A 16230-nucleotide genomic window follows, 5' to 3' on the forward strand; every position below is an offset into this window, starting at 1 on the left:
TCTGTTAAGGTCATTTTGAAGTGTGATCCTGTCCTCTGGGGTATTATCCACCCCTCCCAATTTGGTGTCATCTGCAAACTTGCTCAGGATGCCCTCAAGCCCATCATCCAAGTCATTGATGAAGATGTTGAATAAGACTGGGCCCAAAGCAGAACCCTGTGGCACCCCACTAGTCACTACTCTCCAGGATGAGGAGGAGCCATTGATGAGCACCCTTTGGGTTCGGTCAGTCAGCCAGTTACAAATTCACTGAATGGTAGCATTTTTTAGCTCGCATTTTACCAGCTTCTTTACAAGAATATCATGGAATCTGATATTCTTTAATTTACAAGAATATCATATATATATATATATATATATATATATATATATATATACACACAGTCATACCTCGGTTTAAGTACGCTTCGGTTTGAGTACTTTCAGTTCAAGTACTCCGCAGACCCGCCTGGAACGGATTAATCCACTTTCCATTACTTTCAATGGGAAAGTTCGCTTCAGGTTAAGTACGCTTCAGGTTAAGTACGGACTTCCGGAACCAATTGTGTACTTAAACCAAGGTACCACTGTACACACACACGCACACACACACACATACACGCACACACACACACACACACTGGTACCTGGGAAGCCAAACGCTGAACACCTTGGCTCCCAAACAAATCGGCTCCCAAATGTTCCAGTTTTCGAACGATTTTCGAAAGCCGAATGTCCAGCACGGCTTCTGCGGCTTCCTATTGGCTGCAGGACGCTCCTGCAGCCAATCAGAAGCTGCGCTTTGGCTTTTGAATGGTTCCTTTGACTCCCGGAATGCAATCTGTTTGAAAACCAGGGTACAACTGTATATCTATATATAATCAGATACAGGGCAATATCCATTATTTCTTGCCTTCTCTAATAGGGTTGCCAGACTCAATAGAGGACAGGACTTCAGTGCCTTTAATTGCCCTGCTCTCTTTTGAGCCTGGAAACCTTAAAGAGAAACCAGCAGACCCTTTGTTTAATTTTGTTTAAGGTTTCCAGACTCAAAAGAGAGCAGGGCAATTAAAGGCACAGAAGTCCTGTCCTCTATTGAGTCTGGCAATCCTATTCTCTAATGTATCCTTCTTTAAAACCCAGTGCTGACCTCATCTATCTGTTGACTCATTTATGGGAATAGAAAGTTGCACCTCAGTTCTTCCCCATCGCCAGACTGTCTCTCCTCACATTCCTGGTGGTGTCCCGACTTTTTCTGACCTTGGGAGTTTGAAAGAGTGCCCAGCTGGCCAAGCTCCTGACTCCCAGGCCTTGTTAAAGGCAGAATGATACCTTATTACAGCTGTATCATTTCATAGATTTAATCAGGCAGCCATCCTTTTTCAAGAGAGGTGACCCTGAGGCAGTTAAATATTCCTCTCCAACTGTCAAAATGACTCTTCCCTGCTACTCTTCAGGCAGTGTGGTAAAGCAATGAAAATGGAGAAACTTCTATTAGAGCCAGGCCTCGCAAGGTGTTTGCCTTTCTTTGATAAATAGGAAGTTCTTTTAGAGATGCATCCAAACCAGAAACCAGCCTGAATGTTGTGTGCAAACTCTGAGCACATATCGGAGCTTGTCATTTTTTAAATTTGATCTCATGTCTTATTTGTTTAGGCACAACATTGTAATGAAATGTGAATAGCTGGTTAGTTGGCTGATATGTGACTAAGAGTTCAAGCGGCAGAGGCAAGTAATTTGTTTGCAGCAAACCTAAAAGCAAACTCAATCCTAGACGGACTTGATGAGCAATCCTAGTCTCACCTCATGTTCCACATAACACACTTTAGGCAACATGTTCTGTACATTCTTATTTTAAATAAAAATAAAATAAAATTTGCCCAGCTTGACCTCTGCTCTATGGATCTCTCTTATACATCACTTTATAAAATGTCTTTCATAGAATTAGTTAGCAGAAAACATTTCCATGTTGAGTCATTGCTTTTTCTTTCAGATTTTCTGTTCAGGGAAATTTTAAATGTGTGATATTTTAATGTATTTTAAATTTTTGTTGGAAGCCGCCCAGAGTGGCTGGGGAAACCCAGCCAGATGAGTGGGGTACAAATAAATAAATAAATAAATAAATAAAAATAAGAATAAATTGAATCAGGGGTTTGGCTGCTGCTTCAATAATGGTGGTCACTAAAATGGAGTTGTCTTTTTCCTTCTTACTCCATAGGATACCTGAGCTCATATTCTGATTCTTATTTTAAGCAACTTGATTTTTACTCTCTCCTCCTAGAAATATTTCCTAAGATCATGCAGAAATTCTCTGTGGTGGCCTCGTATATGCCTAAGGGTATAATTCAGACAGGATTGTTAGGTGGGATGTAGTCTTGAGCTGCAATACACTTTCCATAAAACAACAGCCGGTCACCTTGCTCAAGGTAATCTGAAAAAGATTGTGTTTTTAGTGGACTTGGGTATCTTCATTTAGAAGGAATCACCTTCAGCCAGACTAGACAGTGGTGAAGGAAATCAATCATATGGATAGAATAGATGTTCAACAGCAAACAGCATTCTTGTGGATAACACTTAATCCTTGCACAATTTGGGAGACATTTTGACCCCTAAAAGGGCAGCATGGGGTTCACAAGCTTATATTTTGCTTTCAGTATCAATGCAGGGGGTAGAAGCACTTGGAGGCCAAACTTATTGAGTGACAGGTGGGTTCATAAGCTCCCCCATCGACTGGTTCCTTAAATCTGTTAACTTCTCGTTCTGGAATCTGAAATGGTGGCACTGACTGGAGTTTGCCATAACTATTGGCAGAATGGTGAGGAGGGGGGAATTTGTGCCAGCAGACCAAGAAAACACTCTCCTGGGTGTGCCGGATGGTTTTTGATCCATCTTTTTGCATATGGAAGAAATCTCATCCATTCATCCCTTTCCCTTCCTGGCTACATAAGTTGGTTTATCTTCCCCAGCCTTCCCCAGCTGGGGGGGGGGGGAGAGGGTGTTTTGTGCACATCACTGCATGATGGGGTGGTGCCAACTGCCCTTAAAGAGCAGGTGGTGAAGCTACTCTTTAAAAAAGTCCCCCGCCGGACCCAATAACAGTGGCCATTTGCCCAATACCCTTTGGGGGGGGTAAGGCAGCAGACAGGGTGGCAGCACAGCAAACTGTTCCTGGATGACACTGATTTTTCAAAAGTCAAGCCATGGACCCCCCACTTATGAAAAGGTTGATATCTCTACAGTAGTTTTTGTTATGTGTCCGCCATAGTTGGGGGGCAGGGATGGGGGGAAATGTTGAGGAGGTTTTTTTGGTGCGTGGGGGAACTTACCTGGACAAGTGGAGCAGCCACAGTGGCTGTTGGAGAAATTTTTATATAGTTAGTTAGTTTAACAACTGATGGCAGTCCTTCCACAAGGGCTCACTAGGAATAATGCTTCATCAAGACTCAGGGCTCGTCTACAACTGCCACCTAGAAATCACACCTCCAAAAGGTCTACTGACATTTGTTCTGATTCAGTGGTGAACAACAGGTTTCTCCAGGGGAAAGCAGAAGGATAAGCTGAAGAGCCCCTGGCTGCAGGGCAATGCCTCTCACCCAAAAGGGTAACTGTGTCACTGTGACAGGCTTCTACTGGACTTTGCTGCTAGTAGCATAGAAAAAGAACATAAGTTCCTATATGGCTTCTCTGCAGCAATCACTGTCTCCTGTGTCTGCAGAACTGGACATGAATTGGGAACCCTCTGCCTGGGCCTCTACTACCCCTTTTGCAGTCCGCAGTGGTACCTTCAGTTGCAGCAGTTAGAAAGGGGTACTGAAAATAGATGATAGTCTTTGCTTATTTCTCTCAGGCCAACACAGTTTCCTGGTAGCTGTCATGACAGTTTTAGAACAGTGACCTTGAGCTTTGAACTTAAGAAGAAGAAGAAGAAGAAGCATCAGACACCTGTTTGTGAGCACCTCCTACTTTGTGTGCAATAAGCTTTGTAGAGTGAGCAGAGTTACTCAGTTTAATGCTTGCAGGCACATTTGTTTGATGATTCTTACTAACCATACAGTAAGATATGCAAATTAATGTACGTATTTGTGTGTGTGTGTGTGTTCCAAAATGATTGTGTTGTATTAGAAATGAGCCACAATAACGAAAAAACCTCTATTCCTGTATTTGTGCATTGCTACTGTCAATATGGCAAGTCCACAGTAGGTCCCAGCTCCCAACATTTTATGCAAGGGCCTCTTTCTGCCAGAGCTCATTCGTGGATATGCACAGACTACAGCTGTAGGTGATTTCACTTCAGGCTAGATAAAATTAATGATGCAATGAAAGCAGGCAGACCAAAACATTAACTCCCAACAGATCAAGAGTTAAAATTCAGGCAGAAGGCTGCTTTTAGAGATGGATGAACCAAATCCAATAGTGTGTGGTTCACTATGCCTTTGTTGGAACTGGGATTCCTGCCTCTGTGCTGGTTTGGAGTGCAAAGGACCAGCTTTTCAACCTATCAGGATAAGTTAAGAACAGCACACAACAAATTAACCCTTTCAGCATAAGGGACTTGTTGCTCTTCCTATCATTCTTCAAATTACAGTTTGGTTAAATCAGTTATTATTTTTAAGTGGCTTGTCCTGCCCCTTCTTCTCAATTCTGCCCCTTGCTCTCTTTTTTCTTTTGATTTCTACCCTTTATCCACTTTTTGCCAATTTCTACTGGACACTTTTGCATATTGCCTGTGCCCAGAATGGTTGGATTAGTCAAATGGAAGCTGATGGCCTAGCCTGGTCCAAACAAGTCCAGCTTATCTGCTTCATTGTGCAATGGATTAATGGTGTTCACAGCAATGCCAGGCCTTGAAAAAGAATATGCAAAGGAAGAGAAATAGTAAAATTTCTATATTTCAACCACCAGGTTCCAAACCATAGATGGGGCACAAAACAAGGAAAAGTCAGTGAACCTGAATCCTAGGAGGGTTTTGCATAGCTAGAAACTTGTAGGGTTATATTTGAAAATGTGAGGTAAGGATTCCTTGGGGCTATGTGCTTTCCTTATACAGTATTTGCTTTACACAGTAGAGTAACGGCAAATTCAGAAGTGCAGGATTTCTTCATTCTGGTCACACCACGTCCCCTCACAGTGGCACCCTCTTCTTTTCATTCCTCTCCACCTAAAGGTGTGACGTTCAACTTTCTAATCAGCATTTAATGAGGGTAGAGGTGAGGAAGAGCCTTCCATCTGCTGGGAGAGGGACAATTTTTAAGTGAAGTGACTAAATTCACACCTTCCTATGGATCAGAATATAATTATCCTTTCAATTTTGTACACATTTTAGAATTTGGTTCTTGACCCTAAAAAGTAAAAACAACAACATAAAATTAGTATTTTAAAATAAAGTGTGTTTTAAATTGCAGACACATAATTTATTTTAATAAATCTTATATTAATGCATAAATGGGATAGAATGAAAACATGCAAGACTGAAACAGACCATATATAGACTCGCCCATCTATTCCTAGTTCTGATAAGCTGTTGCAGTCCTTTTTAGCAACAAGGAATTTAGCAAGAAGGGCATTTAAGGGAAGGGGAATGGAACTAGAAAGATATAGGCTAGGATATTAGGAACATACACCACAGATTTTCTATTTCCATCCAGCCAATGGCACCCCCCCCCACCTCTGTTTATACTGCATGGTCATTATTGGTTTTTCCTGCATGGTTATTGTTGTTTCTCTTACAGACTCAGAACCTTGCACCCCCGAGACCCCCTCTGCCACTGCCTCACCATCATCTTCTGGAGATCCTGCAACTCTCACAGCTCCTCCCTCACCATCCCCTCCCTATGGCTGCGAGGCCTCCATGTTTTCACCCCCACTGTCCACCTGCACCATGGCCCTGAATTCTGAAATGCCACTGCGAACAACAGCTTCTGCCACGCTGAACCCAGCCTCTGCTTCCACCTCCTCCCCGAATCCCGGGCTTCATTGCACTGCGCCACCAGCTGCCTCTGCTTCAGCTCTGCAAGCGAGCCTTTGCTCCCCACCTAGCCCTGGTCCTCACCTTATTGACTGGCTTCCATACCTCGCTTCAGTGATGACCAGCACAAAGCGGGGGAAGGAGGAAGAGCAGCCACCCACAGGGACGGAGCCTATGAAGAGGAGTGGAAGCACCTATCTGCCTGCCCTTAGCGAAGGAGGAAATGGCCAGGCAGGGTTCATCAAGCAGCAGCCTCCTGAATCCGTTTTCTCACCGCCACTGTCCTTTCCGGCCATTCCCCTGCCTTCTGAACAGGCCCCTGCAACTCTAGGGGAGATCCTGGCACAGCTGAAGACCATGAACAACCACCTTTCTGTCATTGCAAGGGCTCTTAGCCAGCTTGCCTCAGCCTTAGCATCCCAGCAGGAGTCTACCAATACGCCAGGCTTGTGAGAGAGGAACTCTTCCAGGCCTTTTCCTTGGACAGTCTGCCACATACTTTAATTGGGAAAGCAAATAATATATGTGTGAGAGAGTTTGAAAGAGATGTAATGGTCATGGTGACGTCCTTGCTTCCTCAACTTCTTTTCTCACTTCTGTTGGAATGCAGATGTGAAAACTGTATCAACATCTATAAAGTCTGTATCTGTTACTTGTAGTATTTCTCTTTCTTTCCATCTTTACAAAAGCAAAACCCCAAAGCATTCACTATGAAGAGTTTGTTCAGATTGAACATGCCCCACTAGCTTAAGTGGACTCCTCTAGGGGTGGGTTTTTGTTACTTGTCCACAAGAAAAGGTGATGGTGTAAATTCCAGTCCAGTGAAGGAGACTTATGGATATAGAAGGTTTTCTCTGCAATCACAGTTCAAGGGTGTTACAAGGTGGGACAACAAGGAGAACAGTAGGGTGGGTTAATAAACTAACATGGAGCTTAGCTAGGACTACTAAGAACGCCATAGAAGGTTAGGTTGGGAAGTCGGTATATAAATTATATTTCAACAATTCCCAAGTTTGTGAGTCAGTAGCACAGATGTTGCAAAGGTGTAGCGGTCTGTTGTGAAAGAACCCCACTGAGGAAGAGAACAGTGTTTCCCCAGACCCCATGGCTGGTTGCAAAGGGGTCCTCTCACAGTTAAAACTGCTCACCCCACTGCTCACAGTGAATGTAGGTGTGAAGGTATTGCACTTCAATGAGTTAATTTTTTATTATTTATCCGTAACTTGTGTAGTGCCATTAATATCCATATTACAGCTCTTGATCGCACTCTTCAGGGCTTACACTGAAATACAGGAAGAGTCCTTCTAATGGTCTTTGTGGAGTTAGCCAACGGTTGTAAAAGATTCCCTGACCACGTTGACAACAGCCCCTTCAGTCATGGACATAGAACCAGAAAAGGCTGAAGACCCAGACCCAAAGCTACTGGGATTGGCTACACTGAATGAGTGCACCCTATTTTTAAATAAACCCAATAAAAAGTGTATTTAGATGTCTGTAGGTACTGGCTGAAATTTATGGACAACATTATGTAGTAACGTTGAAAGTATCTTTACGGTATCTTCTAATCCTAAATTATAACACAGCTCAGTTTGTCCAAATGGCTTGGTGGGCACCCAAAATAAACTGGTGTGCTTTTTCCATGGGGTTACATATTTGCTAAACGTTACAGTGGCATGAGGCAAAAAGGGAGGCAGCGCCACGTCTAAGTTCACCAAGGGACACTTGATGTTCTGCCATATACAAACATAAACATACAGGAATCTTAACAGAAGAATATATGAATGGGTAGCAAACCCAGTTTTGTGAAAAGCAGCTTTTCCCAGAGAATAAAACCTGGGGAAACATAATGGAGGCTAGCATAACCAACAACTAAGGAAAGTCCAATCTGTCAACTTCAGTTTTTCTCTGTTTCTCAGTTTTCTAGTCTCCACATTCGTTTGAGGGGTTTTTAAGGTCCCCATAAAAATCCATCAGCATTTGAGTGTATCCTAAGGAACACATGTTGTTGTTGTTTAGTCATTTTGTCATGTCCGACTCTTGGTAACCCCATGGACCAGAGCACGCCAGGCACTCCTGTCTTGCACTGCCTCCCGCAGTTTGGTCAAACTCATGTTCATAGCTTCCAGAACACTGTCCAACCATCTCGTCCTCTGTTGTCCCCTTCTCCTTGTGCCCTCCATCTTTCCCAACATCAGGGTCTTTTCCAGGGAGTCTTCTCATGAGGTGGCCAAAGTATGTTCGGATGACCATCATATCTACTACTGTGGGCAAGAATCCCGTAGAAGAAATGTAGTGGCTCTCATAGTCAAGGAACACATGCTTGCATGCAATTTTGTCTAATATACACATTTTTGCAAACCAGTTTCCCCTATTAGAACTCGTGATGTTATTTTCACATAAATAAGCATTTAAATGTACATTTCACCTCCAGGTGTACTTTTTTGGGGGGGGTATACATTACTTGGTTTGGGAATTGTGCTGTAAAATTCAGAGGTGGACACATTTCAAATGATGGCTGTCTTTCAGTTCATGTATGGCTTCAGAAAGTGTGGATCTGGTAGGTTTGTTTCTACTAGTGTACCTAACCAAATTTCTCCCCCACCCCTAGGTGCGTCTAGCATGAATTACTAGAGAGGTTAAAAGCAACAAAAAGGGCTTTTATGAGTATGTCCGTAGCAAAAGGAAGAACAAGGAAACAGTGGGGTCACTTAGAGGAGAAGATGGTGAAATGTGAACAGGGGACAGAGAAAGGGCAGAACTCCTCAATGCCTTCTTTGCCTCAGTCTTCTCCAAAAAAGAAAACAATGCCCGACCTGAAGAATATGGAGCAGATGATTCAGCAGGGGAAACACAGCCCAGAACAAGTAAGAAGGTAGTACCAGATGAACTACACCCAAGAGTATTAAAAGAACTGGCAGAGGTGATTTCCGAACCACTGGCAGTAATCTTTGAGAATTCCTGGAGAACAGGCGAAGTCCCAGCAGACTGGAAGAGGGCAAATGTTGTCCCTATATTCTACCAGGAAAGATTCTAGAGCAGATCATTAAGTAAACGTTCTGTGAGCACCTAGAAAGGAACGCCTGGTAAAATGCGGGCTAGACAATGCTACCATTCAATGGATTTGTAACTGGCTGACTGACCGAACCCAAAGGGTGCTCATCAATGGCTCCTCTTCATCCTGGAGAGAAGTGACTAGTGGGGTGCCACAGGGTTCTGACTTGGGCCCAGTCTTATTCAACATCTTTATCAGTGAGTTGGATGATGGCCTTGAGGGCACCCTGAGCAAGTTTGCAGATGACACCAAATTGGGAGGGGTGGCTAATACCCCAGAGGACAGGCAGGGCCGTCTCAAGCAGGTCGGGCGCCGTGGCGCCGTGGCACGGAGATCGCTCCGGCGCCCCCGCCCTGGTGGGCAGGTGCAGTGCACAGCATGGCTTCTGCGCGGCTTTGCCGCGCAGCGCCCACCTGCCGGCCCGGTGCCCTGGCGCCCCACACCACCAAGACTACCCCTACAGCTGGGCCTGGGGATGCCAGAGGGATCTTTGCGTCACGGCACTGGATGTGCTTAAGACGGCCCTGGGAGTATAGCGTCTAGATCAAGGGAAGTAATAGTACCACTGTATTCTGCTCTGGTCAGACCTCACCTGGAGTACTGTGTCCAGTTCTGGGCACCACAGTTCAAGAAAGATACTGACAAGCTGGAACGTGTCCAGAAGAGGGCATCCAAAATGGTCAAAGGCCTGGAAACGATGCCTCATGAGGAACGGCTTAGGGAGCTGGGTATGTTTAGCCTGGGGAAGAGAAGGTTAAGGGGTGATATGAAAGCCATGTTCAAATATATTAAAGGATGTGATATGGAGGAGGGAGAAAGGTTGTTTACTGCTGCTCCAGAGAAGCGGACATGGAGCAATGGATTCAAACTACAGTACAAGAAAGAAGCTTCCACCTAAACATTAGGAAGAACTTCCTGACAGTAAGAGCTGTTCGACAGTGGAATTTGCTGCCAAGGAGTGTGGTGGAGTCTCCTTCTTTGGAGGTCTTTAAGCGGAGGCTTGGCGGCCATCTGTCAGGAATGCTTTGATGGTGTTTCCTGCTTGGCACTGGGTTGGACTGGGTGGCCTTTGTGGTCTCTTCCAACTCTATGATTCTATGAATTAACTCAGAGCAGAGCCACAGAAATTAACGCACATTACTAGCTTAGGTTCATTAACTTTAATGGGTCTGCTGTGATGGCGTATAACTTTCTTGGACACAAGCCTTCACTTCCCTCCCCAGTGGGGCCTTGAGGCTTCAGCTGGTGGTGCAGCAACAGTGAGCCCAAGTACGTCTCAGCAGCTCAGTTCATTGCGCTGCTTACCTTTGGTTGCTAAAAAGAGCAATTGGCATATTCCCTCCCCCAGCCCCATAACCACACACAGCTTTTACTTGGCTCACCCAACCTCTCATGGCCAGCATGTGGTTTGGCAAGGAAGTGGCTGCTGAGGCCCCCTCCAAAATGGTGGCAAGGCCTGTGGGCTCCTATCAAAGTGCTGCCACTCTCAATGGGCACTTCATCAAGAGCCATTTTGCAGGGGGTCTCGGTGACCAGTTCACCCCCAAGCCTGCGTCTTCAGCAGTGGGTGCGGTGACAGGACATGTCACCTCTGGACCCCAGTAGGATCCTACCGCCTGAGGCAGCTGCCACAGGCCACCTCATGGCGTCCCCAGAAGCCCCTGTGTGAACAGGCTGGCAAATCAAATATTAATTGGGAAGCAGGTCACATGAAGAGCCTCAAGCAGCAGAAGGATCTCAGAATGAATATTTCTTTTGTTTTTAAAATGAAAAGGAATGATAAATGAACACACAAAGAGGCTGTTAAAATTAGTATGCAACATTTAAATTTTACAAATTTACATTTGTCAGGATTAGGGATGGATGAATCTGTCATTTGGTTCCTCGTTTTTCCAGTACAGTGGTACCTTGACTTATGAAGATGATCCGTTCCACGACGCTCTTCGTAAGTCAAAGTCTTCGGTTGTCGAAGCACCTGTTCTGCGCATGCGCAGACTGCACACGCCGTTTCTGCGCAGGCGCAGAACGCGCACACAGAACGCTGCACAGTCGAAACCTTCGGAAGTCGAGTCATTCGGATGTCGAGGTACCATAGTATAAAGTTTACTTCTCCACATTTCCTCATTAGTTTGTGCTCCCCCCCATCTAGTAGCAACACTGTATTGCAAGTGCCTATTCTAAAAGTGCCTATTCCCCCCCCCCCTTACAATCCTGAGATTGTAGAACAGTGATGGGCAACCTTTTGAGCTTGGTGGCATCATTCCATTTTTATTCCCACAGCCCATTGATGATACCTTACTATTCCCATATTTTAAAAGAGTCAGAAGAACTCCTTAACTCTCCAGTGAGTAAGAAGGTAGAGTCAGAACCTACAAGGAAAAGCATGCAGTTTAACAGCAAAAAGTCATTCGCGTAAGAAAATAAGAGTTTGCAGTACATGGCATTTAAAAGAAAAGGGCAGAAACCAATAACGACAAAAGCATAAAACTTGTAGAACTAAAGTTTAATTTGGCAAAGTTCCCAATCTCCCAGCGTGGCCTTAGATGGTTTATGGCTTGCAGGGTGCTATAGCCTTACGTGAAATCCAGCAGTCCTTTGATAACCATATTTCAAAACTAGAGTCAGCCATATGTTCTCTCAGAACAAAGAAGTCACGAAGAAACAGGAAGTTCATTCCACAGTTACAAATGCCAGCTGGAAACTCTCTCCAGACGAAAAGGAAGTTTTCCCTCTATTTCAGCTCGCGGAGTCTATTTTGATCTTCCCACAGGAGTGAAAATTCCTTCAGTCATTGGTTAGCAGAGAGGTGTTTTGTGTGTGTGTGTGTGAGTATGGCAGGCTTGCCAATGAAAGAAAGAATGGAAACTTAGCAAATAAAGTTCCCCAATCCCAAGCAAATAAAGAAAGGGTATATCCCACTTGGCTCTGTGACCTGCAAGACACAACTGACCCAGGGGATGGTGGAGAGAGAGGGGGAAGAAGAGAACAGAGTGAAGCCACATCTCCTGGACTAATACAGATTGCCCACTTCTCCAAATTTTCCAATACAGTTCTTGGCTCAAAAGAACTACCAAAAGGAGTAAGCTAATACACATTTCAGTTCAACCTACATTTATAAATATGTAGTAGTTAGGGTTGTCATATTTCAAAAGTGAATATCCAGACACAAAAGTTGTTGAGCTTTTCTAGTTCTGTCCACTTTCCCAGACATTTCAGCAATTTTCACCTGGTCACTGTTTACGACTGTCAGATTCTGGCTATGTCCGGGAGGTTCCAGACTTGTGGCAGCCCTAGTAGTATCTTGGGCTAAGATAGGTTTTTAAATAAGTATTTAAGTATAAATGGAGATTACTAGCACATGAATCTCATTGGCCAAGTCCAGAAAAGGGTGCAAAGCTCTTTGCCATGAAAGCTACCTGGGACCCAGAATGAGAGCCTGCTCCTTCAGAAGGAAGGCAAGGCCATCAAAAGCAGGCAAAACCCCCAATTCTTCAACCTGGGAACCCTCAACCCCAGTCTCTCTATTTTGTTGTTGTTTAGTTGTTTAGTCGTGTCTGACTCTTCGTGACCCCATGGACCATAGCACGCCAGGCACTCCTGTCTTGCACTGCCTCCCGCAGTTTGGTCAAACTCATGTTCTATTTTAGCAATAGTCAAAAATTAGTCAACATTCACATAGTTCTGAATTGTGAGGTGACCTGCTTTTGGTTGTTTGGTACGGACATTTTATCCTGTCGTAAGTTTGTACTGACAGGCTGTTAGAGTTTCCACCATTTCTCCTGCACTTTAAGCTTTTTCCTTTATTACATCCCCAAGTAAAGAAAAGCTGGAATTACTGATTTTCTGCCAAAGTCACACAGGTTTTTTGGGGACAAAAAAGGCGGTAGACCCACAATGGGAAACTGCATCATAAAGGGGGGGGGTTGAAGAAGGAGTAACGCAAGCCGGTGGGTTAAGAAGAAAACAAACAAACAAACAAACAAACAAACAAACAGGAAACTGCTATGTAAACCATTGTGCAATTAATATGGGAAAATTCCTCCCCCACACCCAGGAGTTTAAGGCATTAACAGAAATGACAACTGATCAGAAAAAGCAGCCTGACCTCCTGTTCTGACTTTATCTGCAGCTTAATTTGCTGAAGGATGGGGCATGTTCTTGGGAAAGGGAGCGACCAGTCCTCCCTCAACTGCCCTCTGCAAAGCAAACAGAAGGAACGTTGCTTTGAGTTTCACATACCAGCTCAAGTCCCCATTGTCAGCAAAACCAAATGGCAGAAATGAATCCAAGCCATCAGGAGCACACATGTTGCTTCTGAGAATGTAGTCCTCTATTCCTGTTCTGAGCTTGTACAGCAGAGCGGAGAAATCTCTGCTGCACCATGTCCTTGACCTGAAGCTCTATCTCCCAGGATGGGTGAAAATGCACAAAACTCTGAGCAACTTGGAGGATGGGAATACTAATATTATGCAATAATTAGTGTAAACAGAAGCCCATGCCAGGCACAGGTGGACATCAGAGACTGGAGGAGTTTCACAAGCACATTTGAACTCTGAAATCAGCACTGAGAGGCTATGCCCAAACCTTGCAGTCCTAAGCATGCTGCCTTGGAAGAAAATGTAAAGAATCATATAAAACCACTAAAGACGGGTAGAGTTTATGTGCCTTTCCTTTCTTGCTCAGCCTTAGTTTCTGAAAACATTAAAATTTACGATGCCTTTGCTTAATGTGCCACTCAACTACCCATAACAGCTTAGGTGACAAGAGGCCTATATATGGTACAGTTGACTGCAACTCAAGAAGGTGACAAAAGAATCACAGGTTTACAATCAACAGAATCCGTTGCCTGGGGACACTTTCCTCTAGCATTAGCATTGCTGGAAACTAGCAGCGCATGAAGCCAGGAAGCAGGCTCCTTACTTGGGCTAAGGGGCTCTGCAGTGTGTTTTCATTTGTTAGTGCAGATAGAGCCTGCAGGTGTGCCTGTCAAGTCTTCCCTCAGCCTACAAAGTCATATGTCTTGCATGCCTTCATCAGAACCCAGGCCAAGTGTGGTGTAGTGGTTAAGAGCGGTGGACTTGTAACCTGGTGAACTGGGTTCGCTTCCCCGCTCCTCCACAAGCAGCTGCTGGGTGACCTTGGGTTAGTCACACTTCTCTGAAGTCTCTCAGCCCCACTCACCTCACAGAGTGTTTGTTGTGGGGGAGGAAGGGAAAGGAGAATGTTAGCCACTTTGAGACTCCTTCGCGGGATATCAAATCCAAACTCCTCCTCCTCCTCCTCCTCCTCCTCTTCTTCTTCTTCTTCTTCTTCTTCTTCTTCTTCTTCTTCTTCTTCTTCTTCTTCTTCTTCTTCTTGTCTCTCAAGTTTCAGAGGTCTGACAAGTGGTTAGACCACCCACACGAGAGTATTGCAGTCTCTGCATCCTCAGGGCCAAACTTCAACTCTTATCTTTATATAACAGAAGAGGCAAAGAGTTCCTGAAGAGATCAGATCCAAGCAAAGGCGAGTAGATAATTTATCTGCCCCTCATCCCGATAAAATAAAATAAATAAAACAAAATAAAATCCTTTTGCAATTCTGTGGTGTCCCAGATGAGTTGGTCTACATTGCATGCTGAGATTTAAGATCCCAATTCCTAGGGAATGGTGAACAGTGCTATTTTTCTAGAAAAAGAGGTGCTGGAACTCACCAAGAATGCCTCCCTTTTCTTCTTAGAATGACAATGGCACCCACCTGGGAGGTGCCAGTACTGAGTTCCAGTGAGTTCCCCCTAAAACGTGCTGCTGGTGAATCTGCCCATTTCAGTTTCTCAATTTTCCACTGTTACCAGTAAGTTTGGTTCTCCATATTTTCAACGAGTTTGTTATTTTTTTTAAATTAAAAAAGTTCTTCATGAAAATTCCTCAGCATTTCAGTGTGAATCTCTCCTAAACTATATGTATGCAGTTTTGCCCAATAGTTACATTTTTGCAAATCAGTTTTCCCAAACATAATCAATTTTTGTGTTATTTTAATCAATAAATGCATTATTATGCACACCTTATACTAGTGCGTGCATTACTCTCCTAGAGGATTGCATTGTAAATTTGGAGATGTGAGAATTTCATAGAATCATCAATTCATTCTGTTGGAAAGGAACCCTGAGAGTCATCTAGTCCAACCCCCTGCAATGCAGGAAACTCAGTGAAAGAATCCATGACAGAATGCCATCCAACCTTAAAAAACCTTCAAGGAAGAAGAGTCCACAACCTCGCAAGGGAGTTTGTTCCAATGTGAATTAAGTAGGTTCACATTTAAATGTCTTCCCCGTCCCTACCAGTTCTGTTATTTTGTGTGAAACACAACACATGAGAAGCTGGTTTTGTGGCCTTGCCTTTAATGTGATGGAGGCCAGGATTCGACCCTGGGAATGCAAATACAATGTAGAAATGTAGACTCACCTTTGTCACTGTGCATAATGCTTCCTAATGGAAGTGGAAGGATCAAACATATGCCATTGGTGTACGTATACTTAGCCGTAATCATCTATGGGGCTTTCTTGCTGCTAGGTCCAGTGCCCACCTTGCAAAGGGCTTCGTTACATGCCTGGTTATGGGGCTGGAAATGGCTGGGTGGAGGGATGCTTTGAAGGGCTATGTTTTGAATGTGGGGGACCTTATGGGTCATAGAATCTTGGAGCTGGAAGGGACCCCAATCTAGTCCAACCCCCTGCAATGCAGGAATCTCAGCTAAAGCATCGATGGCAGATGGCCACCCAACCTCTGCTGGAAACCTCCAAAGAAGGAGAACCCACAACCTCGTGTGGGAGTCTGTTCCAGTGTCAAACAGCTCTTATTGTCAGAAAGTTTTTTTTTTTAATGTTTCATTGAAATCTCCTTTCCTGCATCTTGAAGCCATTGGTTTGAGTCCTATCTTCCAGAGCAGGAGAAAACAAGCTTGCTCCATCCTCCATATGGGATATTTGAAGATGGCTATCATATCTCCTCTCACTCTCCTCTTTTCCCAGCTCCTTCAACCGTTCCTCATAAGGCTAGGCTCCTTGATCATCCTAGTTGCCCTCTTCTGCACATGTTCCAGCTTGTCAACATCCTTCTTAAATTGTGGTGCCCAGAACTGGACACAGGACTCCAGGTTTGGTCTGGCCAAGGCAGAATAGAGTGGGACTATTACTTCCCTTGATCGGGACATGATGCAGCCTAAAATAGTGTTAGCATTTTTTGCTGCATCACAA

General features: G+C 44.4%; 1 protein-coding gene across 2 annotated transcripts in view; it reads left to right on the forward strand.

Annotated features, from left to right (window-relative positions):
* Positions 1–6590, forward strand: part of RUNX2 (RUNX family transcription factor 2) — a 169325-nt gene extending 162735 nt beyond the window's left edge. For both annotated transcript variants that reach the window (XM_088667085.1, XM_088667086.1), the window contains one exon: positions 5709–6590. In XM_088667085.1, the coding sequence (XP_088523211.1) occupies positions 5709–6397 (689 nt within the window). In that variant the 3' untranslated portion in view covers positions 6398–6590. The remainder of the gene's footprint in view (positions 1–5708) is intronic.
* Positions 6591–16230: the final 9640 nt, after the last annotated feature.

Source organism: Zootoca vivipara, chromosome 3 (assembly GCF_965207765.1).
Source record: "Zootoca vivipara chromosome 3, rZooViv2.hap1.1, whole genome shotgun sequence".
Classification (NCBI taxonomy): domain Eukaryota; kingdom Metazoa; phylum Chordata; class Lepidosauria; order Squamata; family Lacertidae; genus Zootoca; species Zootoca vivipara.